General features: G+C 33.7%; 3 protein-coding genes across 5 annotated transcripts; all 3 read left to right on the top strand.

Annotated features, from left to right (window-relative positions):
• The first annotated feature begins 1,125 nt into the window (after positions 1–1,125).
• Positions 1,126–7,195, top strand: LOC18601850 (senescence-associated family protein). 2 transcript variants are annotated; one of them, XM_018119540.2, is made up of 13 exons: positions 1,131–1,319; positions 1,832–2,195; positions 2,858–3,010; positions 3,428–3,501; positions 3,624–3,700; positions 3,802–3,873; positions 4,792–4,860; positions 5,069–5,115; positions 5,263–5,380; positions 5,469–5,537; positions 5,635–5,738; positions 6,491–6,566; positions 6,669–7,195. In XM_018119540.2, the coding sequence occupies exons 2-13, from the start codon at positions 1,894–1,896 to the stop codon at positions 6,852–6,854; spliced, it is 1,347 nt and encodes a 448-aa protein (XP_017975029.1). In that variant the 5' UTR covers positions 1,131–1,319; positions 1,832–1,893; the 3' UTR covers positions 6,855–7,195. The 2 variants fall into 2 exon arrangements, with proteins under 2 accessions (XP_017975030.1, XP_017975029.1); XM_018119541.2 differs by lacking the exon at positions 2,858–3,010 and having other exon boundaries at positions 1,126–1,319.
• A 1,033-nt stretch (positions 7,196–8,228) lies between these two features.
• LOC18601849 (caldesmon-like protein (Protein of unknown function, DUF593)) lies at positions 8,229–12,822 on the top strand. Its single transcript, XM_018119539.2, has 4 exons — positions 8,229–10,250; positions 10,373–10,576; positions 10,678–12,116; positions 12,239–12,822. Exons 1-3 carry the CDS (start codon positions 8,933–8,935, stop codon positions 12,081–12,083), a joined length of 2,928 nt encoding a protein of 975 aa, XP_017975028.1. The 5' UTR covers positions 8,229–8,932; the 3' UTR covers positions 12,084–12,116; positions 12,239–12,822.
• Positions 12,823–19,258: 6,436 nt separating this feature from the next.
• On the top strand, positions 19,259–21,894 carry LOC18601848 (HMG-Y-related protein B-like). 2 transcript variants are annotated; one of them, XM_007032931.3, is made up of 3 exons: positions 19,259–19,540; positions 20,158–20,640; positions 21,210–21,894. In XM_007032931.3, exons 1-3 carry the CDS (start codon positions 19,490–19,492, stop codon positions 21,246–21,248), a joined length of 573 nt encoding a protein of 190 aa, XP_007032993.2. In that variant the 5' UTR covers positions 19,259–19,489; the 3' UTR covers positions 21,249–21,894. The 2 variants fall into 2 exon arrangements, with proteins under 2 accessions (XP_007032993.2, XP_088662150.1); XM_088806024.1 differs by lacking the exon at positions 21,210–21,894 and having other exon boundaries at positions 20,158–20,901.
• Positions 21,895–22,303: the final 409 nt, after the last annotated feature.

The following is a 22,303-nucleotide window of genomic DNA, read 5'->3' as shown; positions in this document are numbered from 1 at the left end:
AAACATTAACTTTTATAAATATTGGTGACAAAAACGTGAGTTTTTTGAGTTGGGTGACCTAAATAGATACTCTCAAAAACTTATGTTAATAAATAAATAACCTATCCTCTTCAAATTTAATTAATATTTAAAATAAATTAGGTTAAAAGTTGAAAAAGTTTGACCAACTCTTAAGACAATATGTATGAAACAGAAAGAGTAACATTTTAGGAACTCCATTATTAAAACATTGTAGTGAATAACCTAGTTGAATGAAAACCGGTTACTTATGTTAGAAAGAAAGGTTCAAAACTGATATGTCTTCCATGGAAGTTCTATTGATGATACGATATTTTCTTTCCCCTCCTTTTTATCTTCTTGTTTTATTATAGTAGAGTCCTTTTCTTTTTCAATCCATGAAATCAAACAAGACACACTGAACTTCATATCTTGCAATAGTAATGAGATATTTTCCTCCTTCCTTCTACTTTTCTTTGGTTGATTGACCTGATCTGATCTTAACAACATAACATTACTCCAGTCGCTGCCTTTGCTCAATACAAAGAGCTATGTGCAGAAGAAATTGCTCGAAATGTAAATGGAAGACAACATTATCTATGATTGTAATTAGTATCAGTTAATATCAAATTCGTTTTTAGGTTTTGTAACACTAATTGCAAATATATATATATATATATATATATATATATATATATATATATAATCCACAATCTTATGAGGTATGATATATCAAGGTCTGGATTAGGGAATTAAGATACAGTATATTGATTCAAATCCCGAAATTTTATGTAAAGGAGAGACATGGGACGCAAACATGAATTGCACTTGAATTATCTCCGGACAAAAGGTGTTACCCACTCTAAATTGCATCAAATTTCACAAACATTTGGTGCAGACGAACACCGGGCCGCTAGAGAAACACAAAGCTTTCCATGTTTATCTAAAGTGGATTGGCATGTTTCCGTCTGAACCAAAAGTTAAACGAAAACAAAAGGTTAGTATGTCCTGCAGTGCGGGTCCCACAGTTTGATGTGGCAACTCATATCCATAACATCTGGCCAATGCATGATAATTGTCAGAGAAAGACCATTGCATTTGTTTTCCCTGGAAAATCCCACAGCTCCCTCAGTAGTTGCAGTCGTTGGCTCTTCTGGGGCCACAAGCTTTGCTTGTGGTTGCCGTTTCACTTCCCAATTCTCTTGGCTATTTCTCAACTCTCTCTCTCTCTTTCTTTCTTTCATTAAAACCAGTTTTGCTGCAACTGTTTTTCTCTTTGCTTCAATCTTTCCAGGTCGAGAACGTCGGTTTGCTTTCGACAGGTTAGTTAAACTCATTGTCTTTCTTTCCTTCTTCCTTTGATTGTTTAAGTGTACTTTAAATGCATTTATGGCTGTGTAACACATTTTTCCTTAATGGGTTTTTATTGTTTTTTCCTTTTAGTTGCTGTTTGATGTTACGAAAGTTCATTTTGCAGTGAGTTTTTCAAGTTTTTACTTTTGAGTATGTTCTAATTATAACAAAAAGTGTTACTGTTATTTTGGTGTGTTCTTCACTGCCAGCAATGATGACAATATTTGAAATTGAATTATTATGGAATCAGAATGGTTCTGATTGATCTATTGATTGATCCATTCAAGATTGGTCTTCCTTTCTCTTGAAGTGTTGGGACATTTGCCATTTTATTTTGATAGTTCCTTTTTGTTTCTAATAATCCAGTTAAAGTTAATTTGGCAATGATTCTTATTAAATGGTTGAATTGTATCTTAATTCTCAAGTTGAGCATTTAAAGATAAATTCTTGAAACCTAATTTAGATATTGTGTTTGCCATAGCTTTGAGCTGTTGAAAGGGCGATGCTGGCTGGTACCTTTTCATTGCTATCTTGATTCTTCCAATGGCATTTACTGCAAGCAAGGTTCCAGGTGGCTCTGTGGTGACTAATAGAGTTGGTAACACTAGGCCACAGGGTAAAATCTATCCTACAAGTCAAGGGTTTGTGCATCCAAGACTGAGAAATGCACAGCCTTTGATGGCAAAATTGAGCTTTCCAAATGAAAGTTTGGGAAGCATATATGGAAAAACAGGTGGTTTCACAGTCTCACGGGGATCTTCCATGATATGCTTGTCAACAAGAACTCAAAATTCTGAAGCAACAGAATCTGTTAAACCTTATGCGGATTGCTCTGATGCATCTGGGTAAGATTATCTTTTGTTGCTTTAATATCTTATTTATCAATACTTAATAAACTTTAACCTGTGGCAGCTGCAACTACTTAATTCAACTATTTAGTCATTGGGCCTTTTAAAATCTTCTGTTGTATCTCTGATTTCATTTACAGGAAACGTTATTCGCTTTCCCCTTTCATCATCATATAGTTTTGTTGAGTTTTTTTATAGTGATTTGCCTTGTCAGGTATTAAGTAGGCAGTAATTGTGATTAGCTAAGTGGTATTTCACTTTCATACTTCTTGATGTCGACCAATCCTGAACCTAAGTGAATGCTGTTCTGTCAATTTTCCTATTAGAAATTATTTGTGCAATAATGTGTTTCTTTGGAAATATTCATTTTCCTCAGCAACTAATCTTTTATCTCAAGCATACCTTATTTCTACACCTACCAGGTCAAGGTTGGTACCATTCTGAGTTCTTTATCGTATAGTTCCATCTCATCATATACTTGTTGAGTTTCTTTTTCTTTTTTTTTCTTTCCAGTAATTTGCCTTGGTCAGGTATAAATTAGGCACTAGATGTAATTAGCTAAATGATATTTCATTTTCATACTTACTGATATGGATGCATCCTGAAGCTTATTCAATGCTATCCTTGTTTTTTATTGTATGCACACTGTTGTGTGTCAGTGCACAGATTGGAGAGGAGGAAGTTGGTCATTCAGCCATGCCTGGAAGAACTATACACTCAAGTCTAGGCTTGGCAGAAGCTTGTAGATTTGTATGCAATGATGCAAAGTTTGTGAATGAAAGGGCCCGTAATGACATTATTCTGCTTTCTCGGTAATATTCAGCATCGGCCTGAGTCAGTCAAAATAGCTTGCCTTGATCTCAGTTATTATCAGCATAATTCTAATGTTCAGTGTGACGTTAGTGTTGACATGTGCTATTTTAGCACAAATTCATTAGATTTTGTGCAACTCTGGTGCTAATACAAACTCTGCAAAACCTCTGAACTTAAACATTGTAGCTTATGGAAATTAGAATTTAATGTTCAAAAGTAATCTTCATTTTGTGAAAACTGTAGTGGCTCTGTTCAGTTTGTTCAAATAATTGGTTTTTCACAGCTTTTTCTCCTGATGATTCTTACAGTTATTCACAGCTTGTTGAATATCGTTATTGATATATCTGATGGCATTGTTATTAATTAAGCTGGCTGTACACATGTTTATTGTTTTGCATTTTTCCTGTTTTCTTCAGTGGCATAATGAGGTTGGATGCCCGTGTACGTCAGGATGTCGCTATTCTTGGGTCAGGATTTCTTAAACTTGATGGTAATCTCTTAATGCAGTTGTTTCATAAATATTATCTGAAAGCTCTTCATATCTGTTACTATGGGAAACAATGCTGCAATCAAGCAGTGTGTAAAATTTTAACTGTGATGTGCCCAACGCAGCTAGGGCAAGGGAAGACACTGAAAAAATTGACCGAGATGTGAAGAAAAAGGCTGAACGTCTTCATCATATTGCCACTGTATGTGTATTTAGATAGTATTTTCATTTTCTTTGGAATTAAGACATATAGTGCAGGTATCATGGATGTAATGTTGTAATGAACCTTGCATCCATTTGCAGATCTTAAAAGACAAGGCACAATCTAGATTGAAAAGTGCTGCTGATAAACATTGGAGTGATGGCGCCTTGGAGGTACTTTTTGTCACTCATCTTTTTACTTTCTTGAATCTCTTTCCTTGTTGTTAGCTTATTACTAGGTTTATATTCAGTATTCACGTCATCTGATTTTTATTTACTGAAATTTGGATCAAGGCAGTAAATCTTCTAGAGAAAAAAGGAAAAGTTGGCTTTTTTCCCTCTAGTGGAAGTTTTGAGTAGTACTATTATTTGAATCTTGTTTAACCTTCATAATGTAATTACAACCTGGTGTAAGTGTAACTTCTAGAAAGTTGCACAAGGATTCTTCTAAGTTTCCACATGTTTCTGATGCACTTTTTTGTTATCATGTTCCTTTGGCCATAGCTTTGCTACTAATTACTAACTGATTCAATCTACCTGTACTAGCTTTGAATTTTGATACATAATTCTTGATGATAGCTTATTGAATACAAAAAATTGCTGATGTTAAGAGAATCACGTTAGAATATGTGGGATGTTGAATTTAAAGCATAGTCAAGACTACCTAAGTCCTTTAGAAGGATTCACTGAATGCAGAAAAAGAAAAATTTACTCAATAATGTTAGTTGCCTTTACAGTTACAGCTGATGGCAGAAAGGTGCAGAGGAGATTATTTAATGGGCTGCATAAAGGGGAATCTGTTGGAAATGAGACATTATTTTCATGGAATATCCTGAACAAAAACTAGTGATTAGGGTGGAAAAAAACTGTAAAGATGAACAACAATTAAAGTCTGGTTAAATCTTTAGGGAAATTTCTTTTTGATTTTGATTTTTTTTTTTTTTTTGGTTTGGGGGGGTGGTGCTGGAAGGTAGAAATTAAACGATCTGCGAAAGTGATTAGAATTGTGTCTGAAAACATAGTGTACTAGTAGTTTAGTAAAACAATGTAGGAGGTAGTAAACCCTGATGTAGCCTTTTGGCTCTCTTCCAGGCTGATCTGCGCCGTGCTGACTTCCGTGCTAAGCAGCGTGCAATGGAGGATGCCCTCATGGCTTTGGAGGTGAGAGGGTCAATTATATATTTTGCCTATCATGCTGATTATGTTGTGGTAGAATAATGTATGTATCAAAGATGCAATTCATGGTGTTGGATAATGCACTTAGCTCTTTATATATATATAAACCTTATGTGCCACAAAGTTTAAGAATAATGCCTAAATGTCTATGCCTCCATGGAATTTATGTTTTTTTTTTTTTCCGCTATTGCAGTTTATGAAAAATATTCATGACATGATGGTGAGCAAGGTGTACAAGTTGTAAGTTCCTTTAATATATATGGACAAGTTTCCCCCAGTTTTTTGTTTTAATACTTTGTTATCCTCTCTAAATGTTTTAGATTATTATGTGTTCAAGCCTTAAAATTTTAACCTTGTGTGTGCATGTGTATGTTGTGTCTTATCCAGTCCACTGCAGTGGGAAAAAGGTTCACTATCAGCTAATGACATAATGCTTGAGAAAAATGGGAAGACCCTTGATTTCTTTAATGGTGAAGTCTCTACTGACCGCATTAATGCTATTCAGGTCCTTTCTGATTGCTATTTCATTGTTGTTTCCTTGATCAGTTGCATCAGGAAGCATAACATCTAGATCATTTTATGATGACATACAGGAAGCTTACTGGAGTATAGCATCTGCACTCTCTGAAGCTGATGGAATTGACTACACAGATCCTGAAGAGGTCTGAATGACTACTTATATTCCTTATCTGATGAACATTTGATTTAACAGTAGTTTCAATATTTGTTTATTTACTTGCTCTTTCCTTTCTGGAGCAGCTCGAGTTGTTAATCACAACTCTTATAGATCTTGATGCAATGGATGGTAAAAGCAGTGTTTCATTGCTGGCAGAGTGTTCGAGTTCTCCAGATGTCCGTACGAGGTAAGCTTTCTAACAATAGCATGTACATTTTTCATTTAGAATTGTAACTCACTAGAGTTAATCACCTTCATGAATAAAGTGTTGGTGTCTGTTTTCAATATAGGAACGCTTAGCCATGTCTTCCTAAAAGAAGGAATCTGACTGGAAATCTAATTTTTTTATAAATACCCAACCCTTTCAAGCTTTTAGAAATGTTGCCTTAGAACATTCATCCAAATTTATCCAGAAATCAATATAGTTTTTATCTTGCTGGATTATATCTCAATTGCAGACTTGCACTACTTAGGATGAATAATATGAAATTGTTTTGCACTATTTCGTGATTCTAATTCTCATTTAGGGCATCAGCTCACATATTTGTGTAGAGATTGTCACTTGTCAGTTGTGTTCTGGCCATGTGGTTTGTTCTGACTATTTCTTGATAGATGACGTCCTCGAATGTTCGATTCCGTCCGTCCTGTTACGTAATATATCTCTTTCTATTTCTGTTGCACATCCAAGTGTTTGGCTCTAGATTTCATATATAGAGCTTATATATAGATTTAGAAAATAATAAATTTAACCCCTTCCTGTGGTTGAGGCATACCCTAATCAGTAACCATATCTCTCCTCTAGATAGGGATGTCCAATTCTCGTCCCCTGAGCTATAAAGAAAAGGAAGAAACTCTTAGCCTTGCTGATTAATGTCTATATTGACACATGATTCCAGATCGTTGAGTTACTCATTCATCCTCTTTGTTCCTCTGGTGCAGACAAGCATTGGCTAATGCACTGGCAGCAGCTCCATCCATGTGGACCCTCGGAAATGCAGGCATGGGAGCATTACAGGTACTAACTTGCTTATTTCTAACCCTCATACAAATGATGATAGGTAACATTTTTTCTTTCCATAACGGTGGCAACTTAAACGTTTCTGATTTATCCTTGCAGAGACTAGCAGAAGACAGCAACCCAGCTGTAGCTGTGGCAGCATCCAAAGCAATCTATGAACTAAAGAAACAATGGGAAATTGCAGAAGGCGATAGCTGGAGGTTCATGATGAATCTGAAGCCAGTAGAGGAAACAGATGGAGAAGGTGACAAAGATGATGCAGATAAAAACCAAGACCTAATTTAAGAATTATACTGTAGATATCTACACATAGGTTTAAATAGATGTAGGATAATTCTACTATCACGAGAAGTGATAAGTTCATCTATCCATTAAGATCTCATTGCTTCCTCTTAACATCTTTCTAGTTGCTTGTTTCATAAGATATACAAGCATATGCACATCGTGCACTCTTTGAATCCGAATTCTCTACCCAAAACCCTCAATTCTCTCAGCTGCATAATTTATACTCAGCTGGCTCAACATAATAGAATTATTTAGCTGTGATTTCAACCCTCGTGGTGTGAAGCTTATGTAAGATCAGCCAGTTCTTTTCTTAATTAATGAAGTCTTATTCACGTGTTTTATTTCCTCTTATAATTTTCCTTGTGTTCTTGGAGATGTCCTCCTTCTGGGGCAATGCTAAAACAAATATGGTAGCCATGGAAGATAAAGTAAGCAGTACACAAGGGATGTCCACAAGGTTCCAAATTGTAAAGCAAACCCCAAGTTAACTTGTGTGAAGCAACGACCCACAATTCAGAGCTGCAAGTCAGATTGAAATTGGATTCAACATTAGTATCAAAATGGACCAATTTTAATGGTGGCTCCATATCACATTTTTACATATTGGTCACCATTTTGGCCCACAAACAATTAAGTTCAACAAATCATGGCCAGACACAAACCCATCCCCCCCTCCCCCCAACCCCACATACCTGTTCAGTAATTTTTCTTTGACAAGCAACTACTTTTGGCATGGAATCTGGTCAGCTTTTCCTTTTTTCCTAATCTATCTGTCTCTTAATTGAGGTGTTAGTTTGGTAAGCTTTCCCTTAAATCCATCAATTAACAAATGCATAATGATTATCAAATGCAGGAATGAACTTTTCAAAGAAAAACAGAACAAGGAAAGCTGAAACCAGCAAGGAAAAGCAAGAGAGGGACAATGATCCAACCACATTTACTACAGCTTCGCTTATGAAAAGGTTCTCAAGTCCCCATCAAAGTCCCCCCTAATTTGGTCCATTCCCTTCTCTTTTTCTCGCTCAACTTTTTCTTCCCTCTGGCCCTTTCCATAATGTCTGCCACTGTTTGACACCTAATGTTCCATCATCATTCCCTTCCCCTTTCACTTTAATCATAAACATAGAATCCCAAGTTTCTTTACAAATATAACTCATCACAATGCTACCAGCTTTACAACATTTGTTTATCATCTTTTAAAAATTAAAATCTTTATTTATATCTTATTCAACAATCCAACCAATGCCAAACATTTCTTATGTCTCTACTCTTTTTCAAGGATGATTTTCTTTCTATGTGTGTGTATATATATATATATATATTTATACTGTTTTTATGTGAATTAATCACATTTACTTATAAAACTCAGTAATCCTGGAGAGCGTCTGTCTGGCAAATAGGAACAGTGCATTTGCATGTGGGTCACCACTACATTATACAGCAAAATGGCTGACCACCAAAATCACATGGGATGATGGTGGGCCCATGCTTTGCGCGTGATGTAGCCCAAATCAATGGAAGTGGACCCCAAACTCCATTTTGGTTCATTCACATGCTAAATCCTTTCAACTGTTTAGATCTGACTTACACACGGAATTGCCCAACTAGTTTTGTCATGAGACTATTAGGGAGTGTGGTTACGTTACTTGTTAGTAATTGAGGAACATAGAGCGGAGCTATGCACCTTTTCCAGAGTATATTCTGTCGTGTTGTGTTTATTTAGTGATATGAAAATGTCTGAATACTTCCCATTCCTTGGATTGGATAAAGATGCATGATCCATATCAAATATCAAAGAGATTTTAGGATGTCTTGCTCTCACTAAAGGACATGTCAGCACCTTACATGGCAGATGGCGTATTATTGAATCAACAGGCTCAATACAAAATGTTAAATATGTACTGTAAAAGAAAAGTAAAAAACTGACTATCTAAGAAACCTCTCTGCTTCTCTTGCTACAGCCTTGTTTCTGTTGTTTTGTCAAACAAAAAAAAAACTCATATCTTCGCCAAACATTTCATTGTTCCCATCGGATTTTCTCTGTCCCTGTAAATAGCAAGAAGACAATAGCAACATCCATGGCTTCCAACAAATTTGCAACGTTTTTGCATAAAAACACCAGCAAAATCACTGTCATCCTAGTCTATGCACTACTTGAATGGACCCTTATCATTCTCCTTCTACTCAACTCCTTGTTCACTTACTTGATCACAAAGTTTGCCAACTATTTTGGCCTTAAACCACCTTGTCCCTGGTGCACTAGAGTTGATCATGTCTTAGAGCCTGGCAACGACGCAAACTGTCATAGGGATCTTGTTTGTGACAAACATGCCACTGAGATTTCCAAATTGAGTTACTGCTCACGTCATGGAAAACTAGCAGAATCACATCTTATGTGTGAGGAATGCTTGGCTTCTCGGCCAACTCCTAGTGATAATAAATCCATTGGAATGACGAGGATTGCTTTCATTTCATGGGTGAGTACTGATCACAAACTTGATGATGGTGAAATTGTTCTTCCTTGTTCTTGCTGCAAGGGGAGCTTTGGCAGCAAACTTCATCCTCCTTATTTCTTGTTCAAACCTACTTGGGGTGCTTTGGATTATGCACAGAAAGGAAGTTTGATCATAGAAGCAATAGAAGCGGGTGGCAGTGAAAGTGACCAGTACAAAGAGCCAAGCAAACCTGATAGCCAAGAAAGTCAAGAAGGCGAGGATATGATTGAGATCAAACTGAACACCGAGGAAGATTACAACGAAAACAGTGAAGAAGCTACAGCTGATCAGCATATGCTTTCCGATGTTGAAAGTTTTGGGTTCGGAGAAGCACCTGAAGAGGAGTGTTCAGGGTCTGAATTAAAGTTGCAAGATACCTGCCACGAAAAAGATGTACATGAAGATGAGAAACCGGGAACCATGAACGTTATGGAGCAGCATTTCAGTGCTCCAAGTGAAATTCATCAATCTTCACATGACAATATTGTTGAACCTTATTTTGCAGAAGATGATCTGCTAGAGTTCATCAATCTGCATCCTCAGAAATGTGTTTCTGACCGCTTATTTTCTGTTGAGTTAATTGATCTATCAACATCTGCAAACCACTGTTCGGAAAAGCAAGATCTGGGGAAGGAAGTTAATGAAAATGAAACTAGCGATTCTCCGATTGAAGAGACAGCATTACATGCTATTGATGAGGGTGCAGAGGATACCTGTCCAAGAAAAGTTGAAAGTCCGGAGCTAGGTGATAGTGACATTGAGAATCCATCCATTATAGATGCTGATAAAGGAAAAGAAGATTTGGTTGATGAGGCATTTGAACAGGTTGTTACTCTGCATGGAGCTATAGATGGCAACAAGACAGAAGCATCATCCAGCAAAGAGCCAGATAATCCTCCAGGTATGGAAAACTGTAACACAATGAAAATTCTGTTATAGTTTATTTGTTTAACCATATTTTATTACTTACTACTTACCATACTCCATATCACTCTCAATTTTAAATGTATTGAATATAAGCAGCTCAGCACCAAGAGAAGACTGATCTTAATCTGTTGGTTGAGCAACCAAAACCTGAGACATTGTTAAGAACTCAAGAGTCGGATCTGCCTCAAATTGAAGAATCAGTCCCTTCTTTGCGAAGCTTTCAGGAAGATAGTTCTTCCACCAAAAACAGTGAAGCTAAAGAGGTTAATGCTCCTGAATCAGACAGCACTAATAATGTTGGTAAGCCTATACTTATCTTCACTACTTTGGTCAAGCATTCAATATTATGAAGGGTTGAATATTACAGTATGTAGCTTCTGAAGCCATTTTGGTTTTACTAGGTGCAAACCAGAATGAGAAGAGCACAATGGAGAATAAAATGATTTCAAGTGATGAGAATCAGGAAGGGATAAACACAGCTTTATCCATACATTTGGATCCTAATGAAGCAGAGGAGGAAAAATTTCCTGACACTCCAACTTCACTTGAAGGTATGCATTACTTGCATAAGAAATTGCTACTCTTTGAAAAAAGGGAATCGGTTCACGAGGAGTCTTTAGATGGGAGTGTAGTAAGTGAGATAGAAAGTGGTGATCCAATTCAAACCATTGAGAGGCTGAAAACATCCCTAAAAGCTGAAAGAAAGGCATTAAGTGCTTTATATGCAGAACTTGAGGAAGAGAGGAGTGCCTCTGCAATTGCTGCTAATCAAACAATGGCTATGATAACCCGGCTTCAAGAGGAGAAGGCAGCAATGCAGATGGAAGCATTACAATACCAGAGGATGATGGAAGAACAATCCGAATATGACCAGGAAGCCCTACAACTTTTAAATGAGCTTATGATCAAAAGAGAGAAGGAAAAAGAAGAACTGGAGAAAGAATTAGAAGTTTATCGCAAGAAGGTTTTGGACTACGAGGCAAAAGAAAATATGAGAATAATGAGGAGAAGCAAAGATGGAAGTGTGCAAAGTAGGAAATCTTCTGCTGCCTGCAGCTATGTGGAGGATAGTGACGAGCTATCAATTGACCTTAATCGTGAAGCAAAGGATGAAGATAGCAGCTTCTGTGGTCATCAAGAAAGCAGTAGTGAGAATACTCCTGCTGATGCAGTTCTTAATTTGGAGGAAATGGCACTAGATTGTGTAAACCATATGAGTGCCCTTGATGAATCATTGACAGAATTTGAGGAAGAGAGACTGTCCATCCTAGATCAGCTTAAGGCATTGGAAGATAAGTTACTAACTATGGGGGATGATCAATTCATGGAAGACTTGAAATCGATTCAGCATTCCCTTAATGGGTTTGATGAGAATAATATTCTGAGCAGTAAAGAAGACAATGGGGTTTCAAGTGGATTTTCAAACGATACAACTTCTCCGGAGGGCAAAACAATGGCTTCCATGGCAAAGAGTCTCCTTCCTTTCCTGGATGCAACAGATAATGAAACAGAAGAAGTATTGATGTGCCAAAAACAAGGAGAATGTGAACCAGTTGAAATGCAGAAGTATCCAGGTTCAAATTTTGGCTTGGATAGCAAGAAATATGAAATTGTAGAAGAGGTGGATCATGCTTATGAGAGGCTACAAGCTCTTGAAGAAGACAAGGAGTTTCTAAAGAATTGCATGGGCTCCATAAAGAAAGGAGACAAAGGGATGGATCTTTTCCAAGCAATCTTGCAACATCTCCGAGATCTGAGGGCTGTGGAACTCCGAACAAGAAATATGAGCGATGATCCACAACGGTGATTTTAGGTTGCCATATACAAATGGAATCACCTGGTAATTCTATATTTCTTTTCATATATGTTGAATTTTCTTCATTGAAACTAGACATCAGGACTTTCCTGTCACTCCAATTGCTCCAAATATTGATTTAAGATTAATTTGTTTGATAAGTGCAGAATGCATTTCCAAGAGTCGGCAGGAGTACTCTGCAGATTCAAGTGGTCGAACACTTCATTTCGTGTTGAGCATATCGGACTAGAAGCTCCTGGACTCCAATTTTTTCCCTGCAAAGATGGGAATATCTTCAGATGGATGGGGAGGTTCCTTATCTGGCTTTCTTGAATTGGTGCGTGGCAGGCAGACTTAAAAACTAAAGTCTACCCCTCACTACTTGAGTTTTCTTTTGGGCTTTACAAGAATGATGTAAAGCCCCAAATTTTGCAGGATCTCCTCCTCAACTGCCTTATTACAAGAAAAGGTAGAAGAGGAAGGAGAGCGTACTGTCTACCTGGTTTGGTCATGTAGGGTAAGTCAGTTGAGAACCTAGTAACTTGTTTTCCTTTTTCTTTTCATCCGTAATACTAGTTTTCTCCTTTACTCTTTCCTCCATAAGGTTTGGAGGAAGGAATTGAAAGGATAGAGAAGGAGGCTTTATCCTTTTTTTTTTTTTTTTTCTTTTCTCCTACTGTTTGCACCAAGTAATGTTATACATATTATGAGGTTTTTGGAATACAAACTTGATCCATGTGCTGTTAACTTGTATAGTTGTGTGAGGAGTTGTCACTGATGTTCTTCTTTCTTCTTTCGGTCCCCCCTCAGTTAAAATATCATGTTAAGGCAATCTCATTCTAATTAAATAGCAGGACTTACATATGCAATTACTTGTAAATTCAACAGAGATTATTCTTGGTTATAGCTTCCGAGGAAATTTCCTCTGCCAAATAAAGCTGCCTTATCAGCAAGCTGTATCTGACTCCTAACTACACAAACAATGAATAGAACTTCAAGACTGAAGATTGTAAAACATATATATATATATATATATATATATATATATATATATATATATGTATATATAATATATTCAATTCATTGTTTTAGAAAATATTATATTAATCAACCGTTTACGTTGTTGAATAAGTTCGATCCCTAAATCCCATCTGTTCTGAGCTGACATCGTCCAGCAACAAGCAGTGAACTCGGTGTCATCTAATCAGCAGACAGACTTTCCTTGAAACAAAATGTTTTCAACCCTAAAACCCTGGTCGTATTTTTACATGCAACCAGCCAGAAAGAGAAAAGTGAAATGGGAGAGGTGAAGGATGGAGTGGTCAAAAAACAAAAGGTGAAGGATAGGTTATCTTGGAATTGCCTCCACTTTTCAGGACAGCTGTGTTTCTTCCTCGTCTCCCATCGTCTTTTATCTTCTTCAGTCTACACTCTGCAGGAATCAGAGGGTAATATATAGAACACATCTTAAAGCGCAGACGATCCCTTTTTTCCTTATGATTTTGTATTAGACATCCACACCATATATAGCTTACTGTTTCAGGTGATTACATCATCCAATTAGGAGACTCAAAACAATAGAATAGTGCTTACGCCTTTCAGGGGATTGGAAATCTCTGCTTCTCCGAACATAGCCCAAAATGTTCTTCATAAGCGGCTCCATTTCTGCCAACAGCATCATTCATATAATTGGCTGAGTAGAACAAGTAAGGCCTCTGGAGTATGTGTCTACAAGTCCACTTTCCAAGCCAACAACTAGACGAGTGATAGTGCTAACTACCCGTAATGGTGAGGAATGGATGAGTAATATATATGCTTTTCATAACTTACGACATAAATTTGTTAAAATGTTTCAATTATGGGAGCATTCTTGATGAGATCTATTTATGAGTGTAAACGAATGGCCAGTTCTAGGAGATCATGAACTCGGCAAAAATAACATTTATGAAAAGATAATGATGATGTATGATTATAAAAATATCACTGGATACCGTCATTGTATGAAATGCATTTGGTCACAGGCGAAGCGAGAGGGATGTGCGGGTGCTACCTCTAAGTTTTTAATTTTTTTTTTATTTTTATGTGTATAAAATTCAAAATATCTAACTTTGTCACCTTTAAATAAACTAAATTTGTAGTAATGATAAGAAACTTAAGTTAACCTGCAAAGGTTTGCCCAAATTTTGTAATTATTTTTCTTGTCCTTTTTTATTCTTTTTTTTTCTCTTTTATAAGTCCTTTTTTTCTTTTCTTTTTTCTCTTTTTTCCTTCTTTTTTCTTTTTCTTTTATAAGTATACTAAATTTCCTTCTTTTTTTTTTTCTCTTTTTTTCCTTCTTTTTCTTTTTTTCTCTTTTTTTCTTTATAACTGTACTAAATCATAAATGAATTTGATATTATGAAAACACATCGAGCACAACTTATGATACCTAATATGAAAATCTAATGTTACTTTTTCTTTCCGTTTTATATTTATTACGATGTTTAATGTGAAAATTTAATGTTAATTTTTCTTCTGTCTATTTATATTAGTGAATTAAAAACTTATATTTAAATTACTAATAAAATTTTATATTATAATTTAATTTTATTTCAAAAGTGATTTTTTTTTTTGCTTCGAATCAAATCATTAACCTAATCCATAACCTTGTTTGATTACTCTTTAATCACTTTTCATAAAAAATCTTAAATCCGTTACTGTGTTCGGTTAATCAGATGAAATAATTGTTTCGAGGAATAGTTTATCATGCAATTTCGATGACTTCCACATGTATTTACTAAGTGAAGGTTCATTAATAAAGCATTTTCATTTACAATTGATTTACAAGAAAATTTTGAATTATTTTTAAAATGGTGGAGATAATTGGACATTTTTCAATAATAATAGTGTCCAACACAATCTCACAGTGAAAAAATGCAAAGAAGAAAGTCTTATGAATAGTTATATTTGTTAAACTGTTTTATTTTTTTTCAAACAATTATATTTGTTCAACCAGTTATTTTTGTTCAAAAATTTATGTTTATATGAACAATTTATAAAGTTATTTGAAAAACATATGAAAATAATTTGCAACCAATTTCTCTTCTTTCTCCGAATACTTCTACCATTGCTTTTATACTGTTTAGTTGGAGATAAACTCTGGAAAATTTTATTTAATATGTTGTTTGGAATCTTTTTCATTTTAATCATAAAGAAGTCGAGGCTTATAGTTGGGTAATTTTAGGTTTTGGTAATTTTATATTTCGATTATTCTTGGTTCACATCTAAATTGTTTTAAGTTAATATTTGAATTTTAAGATACGTATTCAGGTTTCTGACTTTAAAATTAAATTAGATTGAGACAAAGTTAAATCATTATTTATAATAATATGCTTTGTGTTTACTATATTTATGTAGGAAAAATACACGGACTAAAAAAATTTATGGAATAATCAAACTTGTACCATATTTTTACATTTTTCAAGAAGAATTTGGTTTTCAAATTTATTTTTCTAGCTATGTAACTGTACGAATATTTTTTATGAAAGACCTCAAGCCGTTGTATAGAACCCCTTCTATTAGGTTGTACGATAACTTTAAAATATCATATAATAATTATTATCTTTAATTTACCAAGATAAAAATATTATTATCCCATAAAGTCCGACAGTTTTAAATTCAAAATGAGAAAAGAATTAAAATGATGCTTAGCTTAACTTTAAGGTGATGTTTAGGTTAGGGCCGGAGCCTCCTTATAGGATGGGGGCCATGGCCCCACCAAAATTTTAAATATTGTTTATATACTATATAATTTTTTTAAAATTTTTTATAAATTTGCTTTATGACCCCTTCAAAATAATTTTTTAGTTAATAATTAATATAAATAAAAAATAACAAAATAATTTCATATACTTAACTCAATTTTAAATTTTTTTAAATTTTTCTTTCAATTTATATAATTATTATTTTTATTTATTTATTTCTATTCTATTTATTCATATATTCTAAATCTCTATAGATTTTCTTTCACAAATTTTTACGAACCATCAATCATATTTTTCTCTTTCTTTTTCATTATGTCATATGTGGATTCTATCTTCTACTTGTTATGTTTTCCTTTCTTTGTTATATAGATTTTATTTTTTTTATTCTAATCTTTAAAATAAATAAATGATTATATAATCTCAAATATAAGTTGCAATGTTACATTGTTACTTAGAATTTTTTCAATATATTATTTTTTATTCAGAATAACTAATGCATTATAGTATGTATATTGTAAACTTTAAGTAACAAGAACATACATATAAATTGATAAAATAAAATAATTGTATTTCTTTCAATGCAATTTTATTTATTATATATAGTTTTAATATCTCTCAAAATAACTTTTTTAAAATAATTAGTTTTATTATCCAAACCGTATAAAATTAGAGTCATTATGGTTAGTATATTACTAGTTAAACCCAACAAATAAATTCTAAACTAATATATTAAGCTTATCAAATTTTAAAAAAAATAAAAAATGAGTCTACTAATCTAAACCTATTAAGTTTTAATATAAATCTAAACCTATCATAACATATTATATCTTAACAGTCCAACGTAATAGTTTATTATAACATATTATATCTTAATAGTTCAATCCAATAACATAATATGTTAATTAGCAATTTAAGAGATAAATAGAAAATAAAAGAAGAATTAGAACACATAAAGTAAAGAGGTAATTCATTTGAGTTTGAAAAGTTATTTTCTCTTCCACTCTTGTGCTCAAAAAGTGAGAGAGGCTCTTTTTATAGTTTTATTGAGTCATGTATATAAATGATACCATCATTATTGTTAATATGCATTTTTTTTGTATGTGTCTTTTAAATTTTATTTAATTTTTTAAATGAGTGATAATTAAATTATATATAAAATTCTCTTTAATGGTTTAATGTCGCTTTTTGTTTGACCCCCTTTTGAAAATGGTCTAACTCTACCCTTGGTTTAGGTTAACATCACATGTGGGGTTGATTTTTGGACTTAGAATTGATTTGAATTTGAGTTACTTAGATTTCGAGTTATTCAATTTTGAGTCTTAAACTTAGAATTGATTTGAATTTGAGTTACTTAGATTTCGAGTTATTCAATTTTGAGTCTTAAACTTAGAATTGATTTGAATTTGAGTTACTTAAATTTCTAGTTATTTGATTTCGGGTCATTGACCTTAATTTTAATATTAATTCATTTGAGTTGGATTGAGTTGCATACACGTAACCTAGGTCATTTTGTATAATTAAGAGTAAATTCTTCATGTTCAATTCTATTAGAACTCAATCTAGAATCCAAACATGAGAAAGAGAAAAGAGAAGTAATATTAGGTCAACCACATCAAACAAGCTAATCAATGAATTTCATTTTCAAAAAATAGAATAAAATAAATAATTCAACCCCATTAGGATAGAGAGTATAGCTAAGTGGGAGGCTATAAATCAAAGGAAAAGAATTGGAGTTATCGAGCATGCAATGAATGTTGATAAAAGGCTAGGGGAAACATAAAGAAGATTTAGACTATAGACCTAATTTAAATCCTAATATAGCAAAATCCCCAAAGCAAGATCAATTAATTAACCAAGAAAATCTCAACAAGGAAGAAAACCATGCATGCGCACCAACTTGCAACCAATCAAGAAATCCAAACCAAGAAGAGTGAGCCAAAAAAACACTACTAATACAAAGTGTGCTTTAGTAATCCAAACTGTCGCACCTAAATTTTGTCTCACTAGTTTTAACTTAGGCAATGGGATAAATACGGTTGGTAAGATTCATGGATATCTCATTAATTAAACTTATAGTAAACCAAAATAAAAATTTTTGGCATTTCAATAATAATTGCATATATTTTTTTATTCAAAAAGTTAAATTCTAATTCTTTTTTATTTTAATAAAAAAATTATACATTTTTATAAATAATAATATTTTTGACTCAATAATAATTGCATGTATTTCTTTATTCAAATTGGGTTCTAACCCTTCTTTATCCCAACCAAACCTTTGAGGACAATACACGAAAATTATGCATTCTTATTATGAATACCTATGTTTTCTTAGGAGTTCCAACCACTAATAACATAAGTAAATATATGCTAATTACTATGTACACACATTCGATTCTTATAAAAGATTTTGAAGGCTCAAATCGATTCTTTTTTATTTTAAAAACCCAAAAACAAAATAAATTGTTTAAAATATATCTTTCATAAAATTCGAGCTCAAAATAATTTATTTTGAAACGGACAATGAATTAACCTATTGTTAGTTATCAACTTGATGTTACTAATAGGCTAACAAATTTTTTTTTTTCACACCCTAATTTATAAGTCAAAAAATTGAAACGTGCATCTATAAAAAAAAAATTCAAATGTACTTATAAATATAATAAATAAATAAAAATTATTACATTCTATATCACATAGTTATCGACACTTTTTTTAAGACCTAATATAAAAAAAATCTCAAATTATTAATGAAAATATAAATAAATTATTATTTTGTTATTTGTTTAATTAAATTTTTATTTTAAATTAAATAAATTTTATCACTAATAATTGATTTAATACTTGTTATTTTATAATACATGACAATAGACATGACATATTGACTTGTTAAAATAGATAGTAACATAATATGATGAGGTGGACGCGTGGTAATCTCACTTTTCACTATTACAAATTAATATATTTTGTTATTTTTATTAATAATGATTAATTAATCATTAATTATAAAATTTATTTATTTTAAAATAGAAATAAAAAAATTTAATTAAATATGATAAAAATAAAAATAAAACTTGGTACATCAATGTTTCAAAGATTTAAAATACAAAAAGTAAAAATTATTAAAACAAAAAAGACCTGGCATTAAAACATTACAAAGGCATATTTTAAAATTTTTTTATTTCATAGATTCTTTGAAAAGAGGGACCACATTTTTTCTTTTCTCCAAAGATAATTAAAATATTAGACAACTTGGAAAATGCGGGACGACTCTAGAGACAATGGATAATCCAGTCATTTCCCTCCAAGTTTAATTCCGCCACGTCATCAATCCGCATGAATCACTTTTCTAAACCGTCTGATCATCATCCACTGAACAAATCTTTGCCGCCCATTTCATCCAAAAATAAAAAGATTGTTAATATCATTATTATTTTATTTTTTTTTTGCAACTGATCATCAAACAGTAGCTAAAGGTGTTTTGGCTTTGGGTTCTTGGTTTGTCTATGGAAAAAATTTGAAAACCAAAGAGGAAGAGAGAGAGGTGTTTGTGGGAACTCACTTTGAAGTTGAACTTTCTTGAAGAAATTATCTTTTCTTCTTTTTAAATTTTATCTTCTTTCTTTGTAAGTGTTCTCTTTCTTTTTTTTTTTTTCGGTGTGTGTGTGTGCAAAATTAATGGCTACTGAAGAGGTCAATAAGCCTCCTTCACTTCCTTCTTACCCACAGGTACATCTACTGTCTCTCACAATATTTTTTATTTTTTTACTTTTAACCATGAACAAAATTGATCGTTAATTTTATTTTATAGTATAGGAAATTTTTTGTTTTTGGAGAAAATTTTACTTTTTTTTTATGGAATTAAAACGAAACCCATTTTCATTAAGCCCCAAATTTGTTGGATTTTGATCTAATTTTAATTTTTGTTTGTTCGTTTTTTTACTGATTTAAGATTACAATAATTTTTTTTTGGTTTAAAACTGTCATTTAAAATTTTTTTTTCCTATCTTCAATTGAGTTTCTTTGCCTAAATTCCTTCATCTGTTACTGATTTTATTCTGATTTTTGTGTTGTAGTTTTTTATTTTTTCTGAAAAAGGAGATGGGTTTTTTTTTTCGGAGTTGCCAGGAAAATTTATTTTTCCATCGAATTTCTCTTTTTAAATTCACAGTGTTTCTGTGAAACACCAAAGTAAGGAATTTTTTTCTTTTGCAATTTGACATTACTTTATCTTATCTTAATTCTTTTAAATTTTCCATTTTTGCTCTTTTTAAGCATAAAATTTGAGCTTTGCATCTTAAAATTGCTTGAAATCTAAATAATTCATCTATATTTTTATCATGCAGATGATTGTTAATGCCATTGAAGCATTGAACGACAAGAATGGCTCAAACAAGACTTCAATATCCAAATACATTGAATCGCAGTATGGCGATTTGCCTGCTGGTCATACCACCCTCCTTTCTCACCATCTTAATAGAATGAAAGAAACTGGAGAGCTCATTTTTTGGAAAAACAATTACATGAAAGCAGACCCCAATGCCCCACCAAGGCGTGGCCGTGGGAGGCCTCCGAAATCCAAGGATCCATTGCCGCCGGGCGTGGTTTTAAGCCCTGCAAGGCCCAGAGGCCGCCCTCCTAAGGACCCCAATGCTCCCCCTAAGTCCCCCAAGCCTAAGGTGGCTTCTGGGACTGGGAAACCACGTGGAAGGCCAAGGAAGATGGCGCGGCCAGCAGGGGGAATCGGTGGGAGTTCCACAACTACAATGGTGGCCGCGGTAAGGCCTAGGGGGCGTCCTCCTAAGGTGAAGGCTTCGGCTTTGACTGAAGTGAGTGTTGAACATTAAGAGGATTTTAATGGTTTTTTTTTTTAAATTTTTCATGTAACTTGTAGTGTTGCTTACTGTTTACTTTGTTTTGTCTGTAGAAGTTGCACGGTGTTTGTTAGTTTGATAATTGTGTTTATGTAAGTGTTCTTGTAGAATTTATCGATGTAGTTGTTGTTGAGGCTTTGAATTTTTTATCTTTATTTTTAGTTTTAAGTTTTTTGTAGAGGATGACTAATGCTAATGATGATTTCTGTTATTTTCTTTGATGTGTTTTACAAATCCTGTTGAGTTTGTTTGTGCTGTTAGTGTTCTTGAATATTGGAAAGTGGTGCTACTGCGCCAGGTGTTTTCTGGCCTAAAATATGGTTTACTATTCACCCAAACTGTTACTATGCTTGGAATCATGTCTAGCTGTTTTGAAGTTAAGAAGACTGTCTGAAATTATTAGACAAGCAACAAGTTTCAAAACGAGTCAAAATGGTGGAATTTGAGTTTGACAATTGCGGAAGTTTAATCACTGCAAAGTGAATAGTAATCCCTTGCTTTTATTGTTTGAAATATCCTGACAGGCTAACACTGGTCTTGGAAAGGTGGAGAGTGAATTTTAGTTATTACTAATGTTAATTGGGTGGTTCTGTTGCTTGACATTGGTTTCGGGATGCTATTTGGTCAGTGCTAATTCAAGTTATTCAACATGGAAGATTCGGGGGGTGTTTGTTAGGTCTTATTCTTGGTCTTCGGTGAAACTGTGGTTGATGTGAGATGTGACACACAGTTTACCCAGCTTGAAGATTTGGAAAAAGGGGATCAGACAAGTTTGAGATGATTGTTGTTTGATGACTATGGTGACCATGTTTGCTCTAATATCCAATGCCTTTGGAAACCTTGTACGGGATCTTCCCTTGACAAATCCCCGAGAAAGCGGATGGCTGGTCTTGATTTCTGATCCTGGTGTGTGTGTATTGGTCTTTGTCAGAAGTCCTCTTGGCCCACCCTTGGATTGGTGATTTGTGAGGGAGCCCTTTCCTTCATGTGGGTCACTTCGGCAGACCGGGGTGGGGGAGGGAGTGCGAGTGGTCTCTTAATTAGAGTATGGCAAAGCAATGTGAATTACAAGAAAATTGAAATCAATTTATATCATTGGAAGTGGGAGCAAACATTTTCCTCCTGTTATTACAAGTCACCAATATTCTTACTTGTACAAAATAGAATAACTCAACTGTATTACAACAGAGTTGCAGAATTTTCAACGTATGCCTTTTGTCTGTGTCTCCCATGTTTCTGTTATTCTGTCGTCAAACTTGGGCGTTGAGCATCTTCATCTGGTGGTGGTAACTGTAAGTTTGAAAGCGATTCAGTTAAGCGACATGTACTTGAGTTTGGGGATTCCTCACTTTTAATCATAACTGACAACGGGATCCTAAGTACGAGGTTTCTCAAGAACTTTCATAGGCAAAGAGAAGAGGCTTTGGATTATTCTAGATTTTAAGATTCCTTTCACCATAATTAACGTTCCAACAACCTGGATAAGATGGTGATGTCTGCTTCCAGCCTTTGATCTTCCTTTCCATCTTCTTTTGTTTAAACAAATAATATATTTATTCTCGGAATTTGCTTATTCGGAAAGAAAAATGTATTTGCTTGGAAACCTGTCAAATATTAG

The sequence above is a fragment of the Theobroma cacao genome, chromosome 4, assembly GCF_053813885.1.
Source record: "Theobroma cacao isolate CCN51 chromosome 4, ASM5381388v1, whole genome shotgun sequence".
Classification (NCBI taxonomy): Eukaryota; Viridiplantae; Streptophyta; class Magnoliopsida; order Malvales; family Malvaceae; genus Theobroma; species Theobroma cacao.
This window is presented reverse-complemented; position numbering and strand designations above follow the sequence as displayed.

Excerpts from the sequence above, each read along its gene's own strand:
- LOC18601850 (XM_018119540.2), top strand. The coding sequence starts at position 1,894 with ATGGCATTTACTGCAAGCAAGGTTCCAGGTGGCTCTGTGGTGACTAAT. Across the intron at positions 4,861-5,068 it reads ATGCCCTCATGGCTTTGGAG|TTTATGAAAAATATTCATGA; the intron begins GTGAGAGGGTCA and ends CCGCTATTGCAG. Across the intron at positions 5,739-6,490 it reads TCTCCAGATGTCCGTACGAG|ACAAGCATTGGCTAATGCAC; the intron begins GTAAGCTTTCTA and ends CCTCTGGTGCAG.
- LOC18601849 (XM_018119539.2), top strand. The coding sequence starts at position 8,933 with ATGGCTTCCAACAAATTTGCAACGTTTTTGCATAAAAACACCAGCAAA. Across the intron at positions 10,251-10,372 it reads AGAGCCAGATAATCCTCCAG|CTCAGCACCAAGAGAAGACT; the intron begins GTATGGAAAACT and ends GAATATAAGCAG. Across the intron at positions 10,577-10,677 it reads AGACAGCACTAATAATGTTG|GTGCAAACCAGAATGAGAAG; the intron begins GTAAGCCTATAC and ends TGGTTTTACTAG.
- LOC18601848 (XM_007032931.3), top strand. The coding sequence starts at position 19,490 with ATGGCTACTGAAGAGGTCAATAAGCCTCCTTCACTTCCTTCTTACCCA. Across the intron at positions 19,541-20,157 it reads CACTTCCTTCTTACCCACAG|ATGATTGTTAATGCCATTGA; the intron begins GTACATCTACTG and ends TTTATCATGCAG. Across the intron at positions 20,641-21,209 it reads AGGCTTCGGCTTTGACTGAA|GCTAACACTGGTCTTGGAAA; the intron begins GTGAGTGTTGAA and ends ATATCCTGACAG.